General features: G+C 50.9%; 1 protein-coding gene across 4 annotated transcripts in view; it reads right to left on the bottom strand.

The window, feature by feature from the left end:
• Positions 1 to 22,569, bottom strand: part of GRIP2 (glutamate receptor interacting protein 2) — a 114,747-nt gene that overhangs the window by 72,216 nt on the left and 19,962 nt on the right. For 3 of the 4 annotated variants that reach the window (XM_045991756.1, XM_045991760.1, XM_045991762.1), the window contains exon 1: positions 22,385 to 22,493. The exons of the other annotated variant lie outside the window; for it this stretch is intronic. In XM_045991756.1, the coding sequence (XP_045847712.1) occupies positions 22,385 to 22,439 (55 nt within the window). In that variant the 5' untranslated portion in view covers positions 22,440 to 22,493. Of the gene's footprint in view, positions 1 to 22,384; positions 22,494 to 22,569 lie in introns of those variants that run through there. 4 annotated transcript variants of the gene reach the window in all.

The raw sequence follows: 22,569 nt of genomic DNA, 5'->3' as shown, positions 1-22,569 counted from the left end.
GAAGGTGCTTCCCCCCAGTAGCCCCTGATTTGTATAATAGGGAGCTCTGAGAGGCTTTCCTGAAGGAAAGATGCTTGGGACGAGGTCTGCAGGATGAGCGGGAGTTAACCAGCCAATGTTAAAAGAGCAGCATGGGCAAGGGTCCTGAGGCAGGACAAAGACTGAATAGCGGCCCCACACAGCAGGTTTTCCAGCACTAACTCAGTTTATCCTCAGATGACATGGGTGCTATTATTCCTATTTTACAGATGAAGAAACCGAGCTTCAGAAAGGTTAAGTAACCTGTACAAGGTCACACAGCTCCTAAGTAGCAGAGATGGGATGTGAACCCACTGCACTACACTGTCTCTCATTCAGCTTGTTTTCCCCCAAGGAAGGAAAGGAGGCCAGTGTGGCTGGAGCCCAGAGAGTGCAGGGGAGACCCGTGAGGGAAGAAGTGGAGGCCCAGCAGCATCAGGCCACCCAGGAGGATGAAGAACTTGGTTCTGGAGCTACAGAAGGTAGGGGGAAGTTATCATCAGATGGGCCTTTTAAAGATGCTGTCCAGACTGGGTGAGGAGTCGAGCAATATAGGACTACCAAAAAAAACACCCCTTCAGTTACTCAGCTTTTACTGAGCACCTCAAGCACCACGATATTCTGTGAGGTCCATTTTGACTCCCCAGTTGATGGCAAGGACATCTCAAATATAAGCACAAGAGCTCTACTGACTTTGATGAATGGGAGAAAGCACTTTCTGGCATGTGCCCCAAAGATCCCACTTAAACCAGAGATCACTTCCCTGCAAAGGACGGCCAAATCACTTCCATGTTGTTCCGTTGCCATTTTTGCTTTATTGAGGTCGATTTCATTGAGATCAAGTCCTTCCTAATTAAAAATTGTAATGAAGAGTTCACTGATCAATCACTTTCTTCACACACCGCACGTGCTACCAACTGGGGACAACCACCACCAGGGATGTCCCCATGGTCCCCTTCCAGCCCGGACTCCTGTCAACCCCAATTCTCTTGGGTCAGATTTTTGCAGAGCTTCCTGTCGGCATGGAGATTTGCTTCTCCTGTCAATTTTTAGGTCAATAACGATTCTTACTGTGCACAGTTTTATCCGATGTCAGTTTTATTTTGTGTTGATTATTTCTACCAGCGATGCTCATGACAGATTGTATCAGAGACAAATGGTTTGTGTTTCTTTCTTAGGAAATCCATGAAAAATTGAAACATCTTTGTGAGCAGAAAAATAAAAGACGACTAAAGATAGCGAGATCCAGGACGCCTGGTGGCTCAGTTGGTTAAGCAATTGCCTTCGGCTCAGGTCATGATCCCAGAGTCCTGGGATGGAGTCCCACATCAGGCTCCCAGCTCCACAGGGAGTCTGCTTCTCCCTCTGACCTTCTCCCCTCTCATTCTCTCTCTCACTGTCTCTCAAATAAATAAAATCTTAAAAAAATTAAAAAAAAAAAAAGAAGATAGCGAAATCCAGAGATAGACTGACAGGGAGAGAGAGAAAAACACAGAGACAGAGACAAAGAGAGATACGGGTGGGGAGGAAGGAGCCCCGTGAACTCCCAACCACTCAGGAGTCAAAGGTCAATGTCCAAACTGGTGGGCCCTGCGTCCTCTCCAATGGAAGTCTGGACATTCCCACCTCCTGGCCCAGAAGCCCCTTCCCTTCTTGACATTCAGCTGGGGGTTTGCTCATTCCATTACTCAGGAAAGCTTTATCAAAATAAGAAGAAGAAAAAAAGTCACTCCGATTGTGTCCCAGGAGACAGGGCCTCTGGACAGATACTGACCAGCTACCACCACCCTAAGCACCAGTAAGACCAGTTCCAGCCCTCAGCCTAGAGTCAGGGAAATCCCAGTGAAAGGAGAACAGCCAATGTGGCAGAGGGAGCGTGGGCACTGGGGCCGGGCAGGCTGGGTTCAAGTTCTAGCTCCGTCAGTTTCTCCACATCAGATCTCAGCTGCCTCATCTGAGAACTGGGGGAAAACAGCCAGCTTGCAAGGGTGCGTGTGAGGCTGGGGCTCACACCTAACAGAGAAGCACCTAACAGGTCCCTGTGCCCCAACGGCATCTGTGGTCCCCACATCGCTGGGCTGGCTAAGGATGGTGCTCTCGCTCTCAGCGCTAACTACTTGCAATAGAGCAATGGCCCCATCCTCACCCCGGGACCTGTGGGGTGAAGAGGATCTGAGCTGGGGGGGGTCCCTCCCCCTCTTCAGGCTCACCTTCAGGCTGGGGGGGGTCCCTCCCCCTCTTCAGGCTCACCTTCAGGCTGGTGAGCGGCCCTGCTGCAGGGTGGGCTGGACCCTGTGCTGATTTTGACTGCTCTTCTCTTGCCTGCTGTCTCCAATCCATCACGAGAGGTTGCTTGTGTGAGGCTAGGTGTTAAAAAAGCCTCTGAGGCTGAGTCAGCAGGAGAGAGCTCGGCGATCAATTAGCAATATCCGCCTCTGCCTTGGGCTGGAGAGCCTGACTTTTTGTTTTCTGCATCCTTAGTTGGTGCAGAGCAAAGACCCAGAGCACAAATGACTGGGTTCAAGATTCAGCTACACCACTGCATGCTGGTGACCTTGGACAAATCCAGTTAACTCCCTGAGCCTCAGTCTTTCACTGAGAAATGGGGAGAATATTGTGATTCGTCTCACAGGACTGTTGTGAGGATTAAGTGAAATGGTGTATTTGTAGGTAATAATAAAATTTTATGAACGAATGAGGTTTTTTCCATTCTTCCTTATTAGGTGAGAGTCAATAGTGAAGTAAAAGAGCTCCGGACTAGATTGTTTTTTTTGTACTAGGTGACTCGGGCCAGCTGCTTTCCCTGACCCTCGATTCATTTTCCTTATCCGTAAAATGGGCCTGCTTCTTACAAATTGTTGAACATATTTTTAGCATGCAAATGCAGTGTCCCACTCCTGGGGAACTGTCCCAGAGAAATGAAAATGTGTTCATGTAAACACTTGCATGTGGGTGTTCGCAGCAGCTTTACTCACAGGGACCCCAAACTAGAATCCACCCAAATGCCCAGGAACAAGAGACCAGATAAAGACACTGAGCTGTACCCGCTCCCTGGATACACTCAGCAGGAAAAAGAACAAGGTGCTGATACATGCAACAGCCTAGATCAATCTTAAAACATGTTGAATGTGCTGAACTTGGCAGAGACAAAAACGAAATGCTGCATGAGTCCATTTATACGAAACTCCAAAAAAGACAAATCTAAGATAAATGGACAAAAAGCAGATGAATAGTTGCCTGGGTCCGGCAGGAACAGAGGGTGGCAGGAACTATCTGAGAAGGGCACAGGAGAACTCTGGGGGGTGATGGGAATGTTCTAATGATACACGGATTGTGGCGGTGGTTACACGGGTGTATACCTCTGTCAAAAACGGATCAGACTCTGCGCTGAAAATGCATGCACTTTATTGTGCATAAGTTATACCTTGATCGTTTTTTGGGCTCAGCGGGAGGGTTGTTTGTTTGTTTAATGCTCCCGAGATTACCTTCTTGCAAACTTCCCAGAGCTGGTCTGGGATGAGATCTCACATAGCAATGGACATGCAGGAACTCTATCAGACTGGAGAGTACTTTACAAGTGGTTATTTCTATGGGTGCTACCAAAATTATGGTTATTTCTATGGGTGGTACCAGAAACAAGAGCCCAGCAATGCACCTTCCGTTGGGATTCCTTCCTCCACGAATGTAAGCACGTCATGGTTCTGGAGCCAGGCTGACCGGGACTGGAACTCAGCTTCCCCTCTTCTGTGACCTGCTATGCAACCTGGGGCAAAGGAGTGGTTTCCCTTCCAGAGTCTCAGCTTCCATTCAAAGTCAGCAAAACTCCCAGCTCTGGGCTGAACACCAGGCATGCAATCGGCCCTCATCAAATGTGGACTTCTCCAGAATCCCACTGATGGGGAGACCAGTGCCAAACCCAACAGCCTGGAGACCTTGCAGGACAGAGGCTTGTTCTGGCCACCCCTGAGCTCCACCTCCTAGAGCAGATGCTGAGTCAACACTCTATGATAGTGAGGGAAAACCACACCGAGGTCCTGGTTGCCCCAGAGGTTCTCCTCCCCTCTCCCAGTGCTGAGGCCATGTGGCCTCTCCTGTCCTTCCCTGAGCGGTTCTCCCAGCCTTAGCTGGGAAGGGGACAAACACACTTTTACATTATCCTATAATACTTAAATACACACTTTTGTTGCTCTGTGATTATTCATTTTATGTGCCAAGTTGGTTAGGCTACGGGATCCAGTTGTGTTGTCAAATACCACTCTAGAAGTTGCTGTTAAGGTATTTTTGTAGATATGATTAACACTAATGATCAGTTGACTTTGGATGAAACAGATTATTCTCCATATTGTGGGTGGGTCTCATCTGATCAGTTGAAGGTCTTAAGAGCAAAGACAGAGGTTCCCCCAAGAAGAAAGAGAATTCTGCCTCAAGACTTCAGAATGGAAACCCTACTTGAGTTTCTGGCCTACCTAAGCTGCACTACAGATTCCTGTCTGCCAGTCTGACGATCACATGAACCAATTCTTTAAAATAAAATCTCCTTCACTAGATACATACATAAAGATATGGATCTCCTACTGGTTCTGTTTCTCTGGAGAACCCTGACTGATAAACTCTGAGTCCACTTTCCTCATCCAAGTGAATGGAGGTGCCCACTGCGGACATCAGTTTTTCTACCCATCTAAAATCCAGGCTTCCTTCTTCTGGTAACAACACCCTGATTTTGCTCTGGGTGGGGAGAAGCCCTCCTCCACCCTCGGTCCATATACTTCATGGGGCTGACCTTGCTTCCGAGGTGGGTATAGCCAGGTTTAGTCAATCAGAGCATCCATTCTCTAAGCCACAGTGACTGGCTAAGGAACAGAATACGTGACCCAATACTGTCCAATGGGACACATCCCCTGGACTTTAGTTGGAGCTCTCTGTGCATTCTTTCCCCATCAGAATGTAAAATGATGGGACACCTGGGTGGCTCAGTCAGTTAAGTGGCTGCCTTCGGCTCAGGTCATGATCCCAGGGTGCTGGGATCGAGTCATGCATTGGGTTGTTTGCTCAGCAGGGAGCCTGCTTCTCTCTCTGCCTCGCCTGATACTCTGCCTGCTTGTGCTCTCTCTCTCTCTCTGACAAATAATTAAATAAATAAAATCTTTAAAAAACAAAAAAAAAAGGAATGTAAAATGACAGGAGTCTGGAGCAAAGCCAGCAGAACAGAGAAAGAGAGGCAAGGAATGGAAATATCAAGCCATGAGGTCATCCTTTGAGCCCCTAGATTCAACCCTCCCTGAAGCTGATGTGAGCATTTAAGGTTTCTCCCTGGCTTGGGCCTGTTGGGATTGGGTTTCTGAACTTTAAAACCTGGTACCAACTCCTGCAGCAGGTTTGACCAAGGGCCTGGCTTCTGTTTTGGACACTGGTGTGCAAGCTTAGAAGCAAAGTTGATGAGCAGGGCAACAGAGGAAAGGCTGTGAAGGAGAGGGAGAAAGAGTGGGAGAAGGGACCGAGCACCAGGGCTGCCAGGGCACAGGCTGGAAGAGAGAAGAAAGCATGGTCAGGTGAATGTGACGTCATGTTGCTCTAGGGGTGTCATGTAAGCTGGTCCTTGTCCCTCCAGGGAATCTTTAGTAAAGTGACATTTACACTCCCACTCTCAGTGCATGAAAGTCCTGCTATTCCACCTCCACACGAACACTCAGTATTGTCGGTCTTTTTAATGTCAGCCCTTCTGGTGGGTATCTCCCTGCGGTTTTAATTTCCATTTCCCTTTGTGAAATGCTGTTGAGTACCTTTTCATATGTTTACTGGTCATTGGGATCTCCTTTGTTAAACACCTATTCAAGTCTCTTGTCCAATTTGCTATTGGGTTGTCTGGGTTTTTTTATTGATTTATAGGAGCTCTTTATATATTTAGGATATGAACCCTTTGCTGATAGGACATATATGCTAAATCTGGCTACAGGTTGGACACAGAGACCATAGGGTACTCATGGGACTTAGGTTTATCTGGGATGGGTCTAAAAGAGATATTTGGACAAGTCATGAAGCTTTTCCAGCTTGGATGCCATAGGAATCTCTGACCCTCACATCTAGATTACACGGAGTATTCAAGCACAAGCCGGGGAGAGCAAAGAAGCAGGAAGGAAGTGGGAAGAAGGATGACGGAGCCAACAAGGATTTGCTATACACCAAGACCTGTGCCAGATGCGTCACTTGCTTCATCTCACTCCTCCTGCTGTCCTGGCCCTCCCGGAACATGCCAGACTTGTCTGCACCTCAGGGCCATTGCGTGTGCCATCCCTTCTGCCTGTGCAGTTCTTCGCAGAGCTACCTCCTTCTTTTCATTCAAGTGCATGCTCAAATGTCACCTCCCCAGAGAAGGCCTCCCTAAGCACTGCAACTGAGAAAGCATCTCCACCATCTCTGTGACCCGACTCTGCGTCACTGATTTTCTTCCAATGGGACCATTGTTAGAGCGCACATCTACCTGCTGACATGGTGCTTTGCACATAGAATATAAGATCCGTCAGGACAATGTACTAGTCTGTCTTGTACACCACTATATCCCCAGGGCCTGAGGCAGTGCCTGGCACCTAGCAGTGGCTCAGTAAACATTTGTCAAATGAATGAATGAATGAGCCTCACAACAACCCCAACAGGTAAACATCAACACTTTTCCATTTCACAGATGAGACTCAGAGAAGTGAGGTAACTTAGCCACGTCTCCAAAACCATGGCAGAGCAGGAGTGGAACCTGGTGCTTCTCACTGCACGGAAGGCTGGCCATGCCCTCCTGCCCCACTCTAGGTTTTCCTGCAGCTCTGGGGGTGTGGTAGTTCCATGAATCAAAATTCTGTCTTAGAACCAGATTCCTTGGCCACCAGATGAGCTGGGTCAGAGGCGCTAGGGAGAACGGAGTGCGGAAGGGATGGTGAGGAAGCTGGGGCCCTTGCCAAGTTGCCAGTGCACAAACCAGAAAAACGAGGCCCCCCACCATGGTCGACCCATCTTCAGAGATGTCCTGAGAGTCCCCAAGTCCAAACACCCCCGTAGAACAGGAACCCTTTTGACAGCAGCCTTGATGGGGAGCTCACTACCTCCTGCGATAGTCCAGTCCAGTCCAGTCTTGCCTAGCTTCAAGGGAAGACAAAGATCCTAGGGCCTGGCTGGCAGGTCTAAAGGGGGAAGCCCAGCACCTCCAGAACAGGGAACTCAGTGTTGCTGGCTCTGTGACAAGAAATTAGGTTAAAGAAGGAATCATCAGCTCATGAACCCGCTCACCAGACTCCACACACACACAGAGCCTGCTTCAGAGCTACACAGCTGACTGTCACTGCCTGCCTGGATCCAGGTGGAACAGTACAAGGGCAATATTTTATTTATGTGTCGTGCATATTTATTAAGGAGAGGTAAATAAATTAGCGCCCTGCCTTATGCAACCACCAGCCTACACTAAGTTTCTTCCCTCCTCTGCCACCTTGGGAGGGGCCATACCAGCAAAGCCCTGGTCCTGGCAAAAAGTGGGCTCCTTTCTTAGAATGATTTTCTCCAGGTTTGGAGCAGCCCTGGAATTACAATTTTTCCGAGAAAATGGACACAGGGTACTACTGTAGGCCATTTCCCGATAGCTGATCTCCACACCCCCCATGACCCCAGCAAGCCAGGGAAGTGGGCATATTTTCATCCTCGTTTTATAGATGAAGACAAGGAAACTCAGAGACATCAGGTCACTTGCCTAGGGTCACACAGCAAGTGAGTGGAGAGGCTGAGCTCAAGCCAGGGAGCCCCAAAGAGTTCCACAGTGTGCAGGGGAGAAAGGCCAGAGCAGGAGACGACTACGTTCCCGGCTCTGGAGACAGCTGCCCCAGGACCCACGTTGGTCCCTTCACGTTCCTGACCCTTCTCTGTCGGATGGGAAAGTAAAACACAACAGGACAGACTTCACACAGGGCTGTGTGGAGGATCAAATTGCCACCCAACCTGAGGGACCTTCATGCCCACCATGGAAGCTCCCGACTCCCCTGCTGAGGGGCTCAGACAGACCCTACCCCTGCCCCAGTCTGCCATGTGACTCTGGGAACACCAAGGAACTCTCAGAGCCTTGGTCTTCTCCTCCGTAAAATGGAAAAACCACTGGGCAAGGAAGGGGGCAGGCTGTGAGGAAGAGGATGTCACAGGTGTGGAAAGGCTTGTAAAATGGAGGTCTGGTGGGAGGCAGGCAGTGGGCTAGGGTCAGGGACCCTGGGGGAGGAAGGAACCCAGAATGCCAAATGGTGCTACAAAGCCCAGAGAGGGGTCGTGACTTGCCCAGGGTCACAGCAGTCATGGCTCTCAGGAGCCTCAGACCATCCATCTCCCACGTCGCGGAGACGGAGCCCAGAGCACTGAGCCCTGCGCCTCCCAAGCTCAGCCTAGATCTGAATCTTTTATGAAGCATCATAAATCTCCCAGAATCGCTCCTGCCCAAGCCCACAAGCCCTGCCTCACTGCTTCTGCCTCCCTGCAGGGACTTTTCATTAAATTAAGTGCAGAATCCAACACAACTGCTTTTGATTTTCCTTGAGGGGCCACTGGCCACCTCCCTCCAGGGAGCCTATGGGGCCAGAGCTGGTGCAGGGTGCTTGCACACACCCCCATACAAACATCATAGAGATTTCTAGACAAAATATTAATTTTTAAGCTGATTTTATATCTTCAGAGCTGACATTAGTAAGCCCCTACTAGGTGCCGACAAAACCTCCAAATAGCCCCAGGAGGCAGAATCAGACCGCGTCACACAGAAGGATAGTTCAGAGCAAACACGGGCCCATCAAACCCCCAAATCTGGGGCCCAGTGTGGTGGTGGGGACTGGTGATGTGTGGAGCCAGGCTGTCCTAGGGCCGCTGTCAGAGGGAACAGGTGGGAGCCCCAGAAAGGAGACATTGCCAGGCAGCAGCTCCAGGGCATTCTAGAACAAGCAAATCTCACCTTTTGACTTTCTTCATAAGGGGGAGCAGCAGTAAGAGCAGCTAGTTCAGGGGGCGCCTGGGTGGCTCAGTGGGTTAGGCCGCTGCCTTCGGCTCAGGTCATGATCTCAGGGTCCTGGGATCGAGCCCCGCATCGGGCTTTCTGCTCGGCAGGGAGCCTGCTTCCCTCTCTCTCTCTCTCTCTGCCTGCCTCTCTGCCTACTTGTGATCTCTGTCAAATAAATAAATAAATAAAATAAAATAAAAAATAAAAAAAAAAAAAGAGCAGCTAGTTCAACCAGGCACCTACTGTGTGCCAGGCACTGCAAAGGCTTCCCATGACTCTCAAGAGACCCAAACACCTCCCCTCCACGTGCCAGGCCTGCTGGCCTCACCCCATTCCGCTCTCTCGCTCTCCTACTGCACTGTGGCCACACCGGCCTCCAGTCCTCAAACTTGCAGAGCGTGCCCAGGGCCTTTGCCCCTACTGTTCCCTCCACCTGGAATCTTCCTCTCCCAGCTCCTCCCTTAACTGGTCCCAACACAGGTTATCTCTTCCAGAAGGCCCTCCCTGACCACCCATCACCCTCTTTCATCTCAGCCCCACTTTTTGGCACAGGAGTAGCTCTATTCCCCAGGGACTCTGATTTATCTCTTCTTAATTTCTCTACAAGTTCACAGCTTTCTCCCCTGTTCCATTAGGACAAAGACTGTCTTATTTACTACTGTATCCCGACACTTACAACAGTGGCTGGCGCATGGTAGGTCATAGTTAAACAACCACAGAATGAAAGGAGAAAGGAAGGAATCATGCTATACAGGGTCTGAATGCCAGGGCCAAGACAAGGCAGGAGGGAGGCAGCAAGTGCCTGTGGTTTGGGCAAGAGGATGACAGCCCTCCCCTCCCCACCAGAAGTTGGTTCCCTCCATGGAAGGTGCTGGGGGAGAGGGATTAGGGGAGGAGGTGGATTCCCAGAGGGAGTGGGGAAGCCTGGTGGGATACCGAAAGGGAGAAATGGCCTGGAACGTAAGGAACAGCAACACTCCAGGAGACTACACAGCCATTAAAAATGACAAGTGTAAGAAACAACATCTGCAGGGGGAAAAGCCCACGCAGAATTACATCAAGGCTGATGACAACCACAAGAAATCCGAGTCTTACCGCAGCCTCACTGACACAACTGTGGAAACAACCTGGCTACCCAGCCGTGGGGGGCAGGTAAATAAACTGCCTGGTACAGACATCCCAGGGGGCATTCTGCAGCTGATCTTATAAAACTAAGCAAAGCAAAAAACAAACAACCAAACAACCATAAAATGGTGTATGTCAGATGATCTCAACAAAAATAGTGGGAAAAAAGACTGGAAGGAAATGTACCCAAGTTGTCCCTGGACAGTGGGCTGATGGAGGATGATTTTCATTTTCTTCCTGGTTTTTCTTTCCAAAATAGCCTACATTTAATAATAACTGCATATTTAATCAGTGAGAAAATAACTTACTGTAAAAGGATACTCTCGGGGTGTGCCTGGGTGGCTCAGTAGGTTAGGTGTCTGACTCTTAATTTCAGCTCAGGTCATGATTTCAGGGCAGTGAGATCTAGCCCCCTATCAGGTGCTACGCTGGACATGGAATGTACTCGAGAGTTTCTCTCTCTTTCCCTCTGCCCCTCCCCCTGCTTGTGCTAGCTCTCTTTCTCTCTCAAATAAATAAAATAAAACCTTAAAAAAAAAAGATACTCTATTTAATGACAGCAAGAAGCCAGAGAAATGTGTACATATTAGTGCTGTATGGAGAAGGAGTGGCTTTGCAAAGTTGTTTTTTAACTGATATTGCTGTGTTTAATTATTTAAACTAGTTTAAACACCCAGTGAACATTTTATGTTATCTCTTTTAACTGGAGACAGAAGAAGGATGAACCCTGAAAATGGTCAACAGGAGGGCTGAGAAATGAGTCCTAGCTCAGGCATTAAGTGGGGCAAAGCTCTTCTCTCTGGGCCTCGGTCTCCCAGACTGCAAGATGGCATCAACCACCCCATTGTTGTTGTAGAACCCAAGCCTCGATAGAAAAGGGTGCACCGGGGCACCTGGGTGGCTTAGTGGGTTAAAGCCTCTGCCTTCAGCTCAGGTCATGATCCCAGGGTCCTGGGATGGAGCCTCGCATCGGGCTCTCTGCTCAGCAGGGAGCCTACTTCCTCCTCTCTCTCTGCCTGCCTCTCTGCCTACTTGTGATCTCTCTGTCAAATAAATAAATAAAATCTTTAAAGAAAAAAAAAAAAGAAAGGAGGAAAAGGGTGCACCTGTGCCCAGCACTTAGTAGATGCTCAGTAAATGCTGCCTTCTGCCCTCCAAATAAGGGAACTCCCACCCCAGGATCCCAGGGTCCTTCCAACTACTTTCGCTCAATAGGTGGGCAGGGACTGGTCCTCAAATCCTTTTGATCTCGTACCCTATCTGTGTCAAAATGCCTGGTCATTCTTCTGCAATAAGGTACACATTATTTATGACTTACACATGTGTTACCATGTCTATGTATCACTCACATTATAAACACAGACAAAACTAGAAAAAAACTAAAATGTGTCAGAAAAAAATGTAAACTGAAGCTCTTAGTATTTTTTTTCATCTCTTTCCCCAAGAGACTGTCCTGGGTGAGGCACCCTCACCCCATTCTTGAGACCACCAGCTGAGTCTGTGAGCTCCTGCATGGCGGAGACCCTTGAGGTCTCTGTTAGCATATAGTGTCCACAAATGGCCAGCACGCAGTCAAGAGTTTCTGAGGGACGTCTGTGGTTCGGGCTGGTTTAGCTCCTCAAGAAACAAAACAGCCAAAGGAAAACCACTCAAACCAGAGTCTGGCCCCTCGGGTCTAAGGAACCCTGACCTCCCATGGGACGGACCTGAGCTCTCCCTCTCTCTGGACACAGTCTCCCCACCTAGAATCTGAGGGAGCTGGACCAAGTGGCTGCTTACAGAGGCTTCTCTCTGCTGTCCTCAGGCATTAGCCCCTTGAGCCCCTTCTCACCCACGTGAGGGAGGCACCTCTCCCAGGAGGCTGGGAGGCCACAGTGATTTATACCCTCCCGGGGCCAAGCCTTACTATAAAATACAGCTGTCCCCACCTGCTTGTCCCCTAGGACTCCTGCCAACCACAGCCAGCTGCCCATGAACCCCCACACATAAATCCTGAGGCCCAGTTCCATCAGCACAAAAGGCAAGCAGTAAATTTGAGGCCCCCGGGTCTCTGACAGTGAAGTTTCCTGGGAGAATTCATCTTTCACCCTAGGATAAATTATCCTTGCTGGACTAGAGAGGGGAAGCGTTTTGTTCATACAGTTAAAAAATGGTTGTTCGAAGGGCACTCCTATATGGGTTCCCCAGCTGGGCTTCCGGCTCCCAGGGCTATCCATCCAGGGGTCTCCAGCACAGACACCTCTCGGCAGATCTCTCACACTCAGCCCCCTGCCAGCTCCCTAGCTCAGGGAAAGGCACCAGCATAACCCCCCAGGCCAGGCAGAATCCCAGTCAGGAAACTGAGTGCCATTGAGGCCCAGGCTGCCACATCCGTCCACTGCCACATCCATTCTACCACCTATGTCCCTCTGCTCTGGGCTTGCAGTCTCCCCTCTGTGGAGCGGCAGGCCACAGGCCAAACGAAAGCCACCATCTAGCCCTGGGACCTTGAACAAGCCAACCCACCTCAAATTTTGTTTTCCTCTTTTGCAAAATTACACGAATCCCAGAGGGCAGTACAAATCTGAACAGCCATTTTGGAGAGCCGGGTGGCACCGGGTGCCGAGAACCATTTGTTTCTCAACCCCGGGGTCTTGGGGCCTTAAGTTGCTCTTCAAAAAGTACAAATGTTTTGGGGGCGCCTGGGTGGCTCAGTAGGCTGAAGCCTCTGCCTTCAGCTCAGGTCAAGATCCCAGGTCTGGGTTCAAGCCCCACATCGGGCCCTCTGCTCTGCGGGGAGCCTTCTTCCCCCTCTCTCTGCCTGCCTCTCTGCTTACTTGTGACGTCTCTCTCTGTCAAATAAATAAATAAAATCTAAAAAAAAAAAGTGCAAATGTTTTAATCCCTCCTCGTTAGGGACAGCAGATCTCATGATAAAAGAGCAAGGTGCAGACGTATGTGATGGTATGCTGCTATTTGTGCAAAAAGAAGGAAAAGGGTACGTAGGCAAAGCACTAGGAACAGGTGACCGAGTTCCCTTTGGCCAAGGGGGTGGGGGCTCAGCAAACGGGAGCAGAGGTTTGAGAAAGACCACTGATGTGGTCATAAGTTTTTCATCTGAGCCACATGACCCCTGAGTCCTCATGCCAGTCTGCTCCCGATGGACAGTTGGTTTTATTTCCTTTTTCCCTCCTCCATGACCACCACAGCGAATGTCCCTGTCCATGATGCTTTATGCATCTGAGCTAGATTTTTTTCTCTAGACTAGAAAATACTCATCATACTTAGAAAAGGAATAGCTGTGTCAAAGGGTGTAAGTGCTTTTCAAATGGCCAGATAATTTGCCAAACTGTCCTCCTAGTCGCCTCCCCTTCCTGGAGGTCAGCTTGGATTTTTTAACTTCCTCTTAAAATGGATACTGTGCTGTTGTTTCTCTGAGAATTTTCCTCATGCTAACAGAATAATTCCCTAAAATGTCGAGGTTGGCTGTCTTTCCATCACTTTCTGACCATTTGTGTATCTTCTAGTAACTTCCTGCTTGAATCCATGACATTCCTCCTAGACTGTGTTATCTTTTCTTACCAACTTGCAGGAGATCCTGATATATACACTTGATATTCATCTTTACTTGTGATGTATGCGTAAATACTTTTCCTCCGGATCTGTGGCTTGTCTTGGAATCTTATGAACAGTGCCTTTGGTCATATATAACTTCTACATTTTTATGTACTTCAATTTTTCAATCCTTTCTTTCATAGTATCTACTTTTATAGTTTCTAGTTCCTCTGATAAGGCTGATAACCCAAACTTGCAGGGTTGTTAGGGGGAGTGGAGACAGTGTGAATAAAGTACCCCACAGTATGGAGCAGACCCTCCTAATCTGGTCACTTTGGGGGTCTCCCTGCCTCACCTTGCCTTCCATGCCCTAACAACCAGCAGTAGCTTCCGGAACACGCCCCCGTCCTACTTAAAAACACTTTAGCTGCCTGAGGAGGATGAAGTTCAAAGTCCTTTAGGGGCTGAGTTCAAGGTCGTAAACACAAACACCACTAAGGCTGAGCAAGTGAGTGCAGGCATCAGTGGCCCACAGGGAGAGTGGCAAGCATACCCCCAGCCCGCGAGCGACAGCAGAAATACAAGTCCAGGGTTACCAGATCCTCTGAAGAAAGCAGCAGATCTATTTATTTTTTTAATATCAAATCCCACCCCCCCAACACTGCCCCCCACACACACTCAAAATTTAATCACAACCAATTTCTTTACACCAGTCAGGGTCAAGCAAGACCCATGTGTGACCAGGGTGTGGACATCTCTACCCTCACAATCTGTTTGCAGCCTGAATCGTGCCCATCACCACCCCCCACCCCCAACACACAGAGCATGCAGCCGACATGCCAGCCACACTGTACAGCTGTGGTCACACTAGGTTCTTCCCGACTCTGTGCTTTTGCACACACTGATCTCTTGGCCTTAAGTGCCCTTCTCTTCCTGGCCACTCACCCTTGCTCTTTTAAACCCAGGTCAGAGGTCACATCAATTCCCCAACCCCAGGCAGAATTCCACACCCCTTCCCTGAGTGCCCCATTGCCTATGACTCCTGGAACCAGAATTTCAAAGGAAGCAGCCAGGGGTCACAGAGGGAACCCTAGTTTGGGAGAAAGGCACGCCTGGGGTAAAAAATCCTGCTTTGCCACTTCCTAGGAGTGCATCCTTGGGCAAGTGACTTAACCTCTCTGTGCCTCAGGTTCCCAAATGTGAGATGGAGATAATAAGACCTACATGCAGGTCAGGTTTCCGGGAATATAAACGGAAAGGGTATAAGAGAAGTAGCTAGCATGTAGTATGGGGCTTAATCATGAAATTGAAGAATGAAGGAATGAATGAAAAGGATAAATATTTCCTCAGAATGCTTGAACACACCGGCAAGGCATGGTCCTGCTCAGTGAGTAACTAGGCACTGCCCTCACCATGCCAGTTGCCGTCCCACGAGCACACCCTACCGCACAGCTGGCAAAGCCCTCCCCCATCTGTCATCTCTGGAGCCTCATGACAGCTCTCCTGGAGGATGGTAATGCTCCCATTTTACCGAGAAGAAAAGTGAAGCTCAGAAGGGCAAAGCATAGATGTTTGTTTAGAGAATGGAATGAGGGCTCCTGGGTGGCTCAGTCAGCTAAGCATCTGCCTTCAGCTCAGGTCGTGATCTCGGGGTCCTGGGGTCACAGACTCCCTGCTCAGCCTTTCTCTCTCCCTCGAATAAATAAATAAAATCTTTAGGAAAAAAAGAATGGAATGAAGTGGAGACTGCCCAGTAGGCAGGGAGATGCTGTTCCACTCCATGGGGAACCCTGTGCACACCAAGATCTCAGGCCAAGTCACAGCCCTCTGAGCCCCAACATCCTCGTCACTAGGCCACTGTGAGTGAAGGATGTGAACACGGTCAGTCCAGGGCCCCGTTCACAGGAGATGCTCAGAAAGTTGTGTTCTTCTTTCCCCTTCCTTTCTCTGTTTCATGCACCACTCACTTACTGGGCACCTACTATATACTGGCCCATAAGCTGGGTGTTGCCAACCGACAGATGGCCTAGACAGGGCTCTTACCCTTGAAGCTCTGTGTGTAGCAAAGGAGACAGATTAGTGGACACAGTTATGCTCCAGAAGGGAAAGGGCCAGGACAGAAACATGGTGGGAGATCCTAAATCTGCCATGTTGAGGGGAGGGGGACAACAGGAAGCTGGCCCTTGGCCTGGCCTGGGGTTGGAACAAGAGGAAACAATACTTTGCCAGATGGAGGGGAAGGTGAAGGAGAGGCACTCCAGGCAGAGTGGCACCCTGAGCAAAGGCTCAGAGGTGGGGCAGAACAAGGTCTATGCATGACTAAGGAGGGAAGAAAGGTTATTACAACCAGATGGCAAAGGGCCTTGAATACCAGAGGTCTCCAACTCCAAAAGAAATGCTGCTTGACCCTTGGGATCTTTGTTTGGATCGGTGTTTAACATTCTGGAGTTGGGAGGTAGCATGTAAAACTCTGGGTTTTTAGCTTCTCCAGAAAAATCAGATCTGGGATGCTGAGCCAGAGCTCATATAAAGTCTACATTCTCTGTCCCCCAGACTCATTTCACTCCCTTCATCCATAAATATTTACTGAGCAACTACTATGTGTTAGGCAATGTACTGGTTACTGGGGATAAAATGGAGAGTAAGAAAGACACAGCCACAGCCCTCATGGCACTTGCATAGTAGCGAGAGAGAAGGGCAACACACAAGGATGGAACATAAGGTCAGGCAGTGCAAAATGCTAGAAAAGGAAAGAAAGTTATGGGGCTAAAAAGCTGCCATTTTAGATGGGAGGGTCAGGGAAGGCCTCTCTGAGGAGGAGACCATTGCATAGATCTAAATGAAGTGAGTGAGTCATGCACAGGCAAGATCAGTCCAGCAGAAGGGACAGCAAGGGCAAAGGCCCCGGGGCCTTCTTCACTCATCCTTTGGGTTACTTGCCTTGCCCCTTTGGGCATGTAAGTGTAAGACCCCTCCTGTAAGCAATGGAGCACATGAGGAACGTATAAACAGATGGCAACTACCCCCGATACATGTTTCATATAAAATACCTCTGACCAGTGGTGAGAGAGACAGAGGAAATAGAGACAATGAATGGAAGACATGGTTTGATTTGTCTCCAACAGGAAGACAATTTGTTTCATACATGGAACATTAAAACTTGAGCACAGGACAGAGAAACCAAGGGTAGGAACAGGGAAATCCTCATTCCCTTCTTCACCAGCTGCCTCATCGGCCAAGTCCCGCACAGTGGGAGGCAGGAGTCGGGGGAGAGAGACTAAGAATGCACAAGCTTGGGGCGCCTGGGTGGCTCAGTGGTTTGGGCCGCTGCCTTCGGCTCAGGTCATGATCTCAGGGTCCTGGGATCGAGTCCCGCATCCGGCTCTCTGCTCTGAGGGGAGACTGCTTCCCTCTCACTCTCTCTGCCTGCCTCTCTGCCTACTTGTGATCTCTCTCTGTCAAATAAATAAATAAAATCTTTAAAAAAAAAAAAAAAAGAATGCACAAGCTTCTACAACCCTGAAGCTGGTTGTTGTTGTTGTTGTTGTTGTTGTTGTTGTTGCTGCCGTGTTTTGTTTTTTTCCCAAGCCAACCTGGGCTGCTGCTTTAGAAAGTCAACTGCAAAGGAAACACTTTGGTGGGTTTTCCTTGTTTGTCCCCTTCCTAAGCGAAATTAAAGTGCCGATTCCTTGTCTTTTTACCCACAGAGTAGAAGAAAAGGAGGGCATTATTGTTCTAAAGAAGGAAATGGGAGGGAAAAACAGAACTACAGTCTTCTACCAACCTTCTGGGCTGGGTGGGGGAGGCGATTCTGCCAACCGACATCACAGCCCGTGTCACGGGACAGAACTTCCGCCACTCAAAGCTTTATTTGCATTTTTAGAGATAGAGGGAAATGTTGGCAGTCGGCTCCAAGGTTGACATTGCAGTTATTAAAACCAAACAAAAGAGCCTTTCCCAAGTCTGGCTGGTTCTTCTTAAATTTATCCGGGCCCTCACTACCTGATTTAAGGCAATGAGCAGATGTTTCACAGCAGGAAGTCCATTAGCTCCAGATGCCGCCGCTTTGTTCAAGACAGGCACACACATGCACTGGCAAGCAAACACACACACACACACACACACACACACACACACACACACACACACAGAGGACTCAGGGCAACAAACATTCACAAGCTCCCCTTCCAGCACTTGGCATGCCCGCATGGACCATTTGTAACCTCTGCCTGCAGTTCTGACAGAGAGATGAGCAGCGGGAGTGAGTAGCCAATCAGATCCTGCCCCATCGTCTTCCCGTTGTCTCCTAGGTAACCGGCACAGGGACACATCAGCTAGCTGGGTACCACGGACACACAGACACACACACACACACACACACACACACACACACACACACAAGTCCATAATTGCAGGGACACCGGATGTGCCTGTCAGAACCCTAGACAGCTCCCCAGAGCGGCATTCAATGCCTTTGGTCCTTGCCTGTCTGGCAGGCTCAGCCCCTACAGCTTTCCCACCTCCGCTCCTTTACTCATGCCATTCCTCTGCCTGGCGTGCCTCTCCCCACTGCCATCTCCATTACTCAAAACCTTGCTCTTCTTCAGAGCCAGCCCAAGTCCTTTGTCAAAATTTCAAAGGCTCCCAACACGGAATAAAATACACGCTCCTTCCCCTACAGTGATCTGGCCTTTCATGATCTGCCCCTAGCCTCACTGCTCATCACTCTCCCTCTCCCCTGCTCTTTGCTCTTCCTCCAACAGGTCAGATTGGTCCTCTCTATACTATGCCCTGCAGACTAGGGCTTTTACTGATATTTGCCATTTCCTCGCCTACTAGTTCTGCCTTCTGCTCTTGGCGCGCCTGCACCTTCCTCCTCTTTAGTCTCAGCTCAAAAGTCGCCTTTCAGGGAGGCTTTCCCTGACCACCCTTGGCTACCCTGTCTAGAACAGTCCCCTCCCCGGACTCTCCACAACATTGACCTTTGCTCTTCGGTAACCCTCACCTCAGCCGAGACTCTAGAACTGTCCCATTCCTATTTATATTTCCTTGTCCTCTGACTCCCCTCCCCAGAATGTGAAGTCTGTTACAGCACGGTCTTTGTCTTGTTCATGGCCATATCCCCAGCCCCCAGAACAGGGCCCAATAAATATTTGTTGAATGAATAAAAAGTGATTTCCTCCTCACTGCTCCTGTATTTCCCCATCTCTCTAATAAGACGAGATGACTTCTATTAACCCTCCTGGCTCACATTCCAAGAGTCCATTAGAGAGCAGAAAGGACTGGCATAAGGAGGAAAATTAATCAGGCCACACCACGGGAAGGATCTGCCAGTGGAGAGCTGACCTGCCCCGTGCTGCCACAGCCCCCTCCTCCGAGCAGCCTGCCCACTCAGAATTGCCGGTGCCTTCGACTTCACATTCTTCAAGCACTGGGCACCTTGAACTTCTGCTATCTGAGGGACTGGGGGCAACTCAAAGCTGAAGACTGGCTTTCATTTTTGGGATCCCACACAGGAACCAGCAAGAGCCTGGGCGTTGGGGGTGGGGGGTGCAGGGGAGTCCTCTGGAAGCATTTACTGCAGTGAAGAGAGGAAAAAAAGTGTCACTGTCTACAGGACCACAAACATCAATGTCATTAGAACACAAGTTACACATGTGCACACACACACACACACACACGCATGCACACACAAACTCAGAAGCATCATGAAGCTAGAATCAGAGTTCCCCGATCCCAGTGGCTGCCTGAGTCTCTCTTCAACGGACATGACTACAACTTCGGGTTCCAAAAACTGCAGAGTGATCTGGACACGTGTGCTGTGCAAGTGGGCAGGGAGCACAATGGGGAGCAAAACCACACTTGGGGCCAGCCTCCTTGGGGAACGCCAGATGGTGGATTCAAGAAGCCACATGGTAGACACAACCCGGTTGGATCCCCCAAACCCTAGCTTTGGAGATCCTCAAGGTGGCTGCTCATAACCCGGAAATCCACCCTGAGTCCTGAGTTACTCCACTGACCAATGCACCAGCTCCTTTCCCCAAATATGAAGTTAAAGCAGATGTAAAGATCAAGAAAGGAACAGCAGGATTCGCATTTCTTGAGTATCTACTATGTGCTAGGCTTTATACTAAAATCTGTTAACACTGATTACTCAAGTCCTCCCTGCAAGGTTATGCTTCCCACTTTATGGACTGGGCGGGGGCGGGGGGGAGAGACGGAAGCCCAGAAGAATTAAGTAGTATGCCTAAGGTCACAGAGCTGGCAAGTGGAGAGGCCTAAGTCCAGGATATGAGTCTCGTCTTCTTTCCGCAGGGCCTTAAATGATACCACAGAATAAGCAGGTAAGCTGCTTTTATCCGAAATGTCCCTCCCGCTGACTCTTCGCTGAGGATACCAGGTCCGTATCCCTGTCTCTGAGTCTCTTTCTCTGTCACTCCTAGGCTTCACTGACCTCCCACCATGAGCCTCTTATCAAGCTGGACACACATATCAAAGCTTCTCATTTGAGATCCAGCCCACAGGAACCAGTGTTCCTGTGGCCCAGAGAAAGCCAGGGATTTTGTCTTTTTAAAACAGTAATTTCCTGCCAGCACGGGTGGGTGCACCAGCCACCCTTTGATTTAGTGCTGAGCTCAAGGATCAATCTCAAGTAATATTTTCCAAGGAAAACTCAAATGCTGAGTACCTTCTGGCACTGACGAAGGGAGAAGTAGCCTCCTCTCTTAAGATGTGGCCAGTAACAGGCAAAATGATTGTAGATATCCCAAGACCCACATGCCTCATACATGTCATATGTGAGCCTCATGGATACCCGAATGCATCTCAAACATGACACCCACCTCCCTCCATGCACACCTCACACACGCACACATACCACCCACATGCCTCACCCATGCCCCCCCCCGACACACAACATATCCACATGTGGCAGGGGTGGGGAGTGTGAACCAGGAGCAAAAAAGGAATATCCTCTGTCCCAGGACATCACAGCTCCCACTTCAGAGCCTACTCTGGGCTATGAGCAAGGCCAGACCCAAGACCTCTTTTCATCCCCCTAAGAGCCCCACAGGACAAGTGTTGGGCTCTCCCCTTACAGATACAGAGAGAAAGAATGACTTGTCCAAGATCGCAGAGCATGCCTGTGGTTTTCCGAAGGGCCAGGCTCAGACTAAACATTGGTCATGGGCACCTGGCTTTGCAAGGTAGCCTTTTCCATCCTCCTCCTCCCTCAGCCCTAGGGAAGGAAACCCAGGCACCCTCTGTGCCCTACAGCTGTCCCATCAGTACTGACTCAGGTTGGAGGAGGAGAGGAAGGTCTGCCCCTCTGTTGGGCAGAGCTAGCAGCCTGCCAGGGTCTTGGGGCATCAGCTTAGGCCTCAGGAGGGTCTAAACAAGACTCCACGGGCTCTGCTTTCAGGGCCTCTGAACCTAGAGCCACATGGAGTAGAGGTTACAGACCTGACTTCACCCTGTGGACAGGGCAGGAGGAGCAGGGAGTTCTCGCTGTCACCCTCCTCTTCGCCTCCCCCAGGCCCCACACAGGAGCTTCTGGCCTGGGCTGGAAATGGATCCTTTCCTATGAACCGAGCAGGGCCCGACTTAGGGGCATACAGAAAGCGATGGGGGGGAGGGGGTGTCGGACACCACAAAAATCTTGTTGGTAACAAAGACTTAGGTTCATATCCCAGCTTTACCACCTACTGGCCGTGTGACCTTGGGCAGGAGGCTCCGTCCCTCTGAGGCTCAGTGTCCTCACCTGTAAAGTGGAAAGAATGACAGCGCCCTCCTGAGGGGGTGGCCGTGAAGGTTAAATACGGGAGCAGATGTGCTCCAGGGTGCCAGCAGGTCCGCCATTATGCCCCCCTAAGTGAGCAGAGGGTGGGCGGCTGCCGTTCCCACCTCACTCTAACCCTGACTCACAGTTTTAGCAATTCCTAACTAGCACCGAATCCGAACTTTCCTCAGCAGTGCCAGGGCCTGGGCGCGGGTCCTTCCTACTCCCTCCACCACCGCGGTTCCGACAACAGGTACAGGGTTGGAGCAGCCCCGGAGGCGCCCTGGCGGAGGGGGCTGCGCCGCAGCGCTGCGGCAGGGCTACGCCGGGGCCAGGGTCGGGGTCAGTGCGGCCAGATCTACCCCCAACCCCCGCACCCCTTCCCGCCTCCCGCCTCTTTGCAACTTTGACGAACTGCAGACCATGGGGTCGGCGCGGGGGTCCTGACGGCCGTGTGAAGGAAAGTTGGGTCCCGGCGACTGCAGCGATGGGATCTGAAGTGTCCCCCGCGGAACACCCGCACATTCCGACCCCGGCAAACTCGCCGGGAGCAGGGAGGCACGTGGTGGCCGCGCCGGCCAGGGTTCGCTCCGGGAACCGGACTCGCGAGTGGGTCCGGGGCTGCGCCCTCGAGGGTTCAGAGTCTGCGCTCCAGCCTCTAGCGGCCGCCCTGCCCCGGGTCCCACCTCCGCGCTCCCTGCGGAGCGCCCCCGCAGGTTTCCCCCGCCCGGCTCCGCTCCGCACCGCGTGTCCTGCGGTGACCCCGCAAGCTCCGCGCCTCGAACGCGGCCGCCCGCCCTTCGCTTCCCGCGGAGACCCTCAGCCGGCGCCCCTCCGCCCCCCGCCAGCTTGGCGCTCGGCCCGCCCTCCGTGCCCCGCGCCGCGCCGGTGCTCATCGACCGGCCTGGGCAGCGGCCGCGTCCTACCTTCGTCCGGCAGCCGCTGCAGGCAGAGCGCAAGGTTCCTCCGCCAGCCCCGCATCCCCGCGGCCGCCCTGCGGCCCGACCCGGTCTCGCCAGCCCGGCCCCGGCCCCGGCCCCGCCCCCGCCGGGCCGGGCGGCGCAGCGCAGCGCTGGGGAGGGCCGCGGGCCCGGGGCGCGGCGGGCATGGG

Source organism: Meles meles, chromosome 20 (assembly GCF_922984935.1).
Source record: "Meles meles chromosome 20, mMelMel3.1 paternal haplotype, whole genome shotgun sequence".
Classification (NCBI taxonomy): domain Eukaryota; kingdom Metazoa; phylum Chordata; class Mammalia; order Carnivora; family Mustelidae; genus Meles; species Meles meles.
Note: the sequence above shows the minus strand (reverse complement) of the source record. Positions and strands in the feature narration are given on the sequence as shown.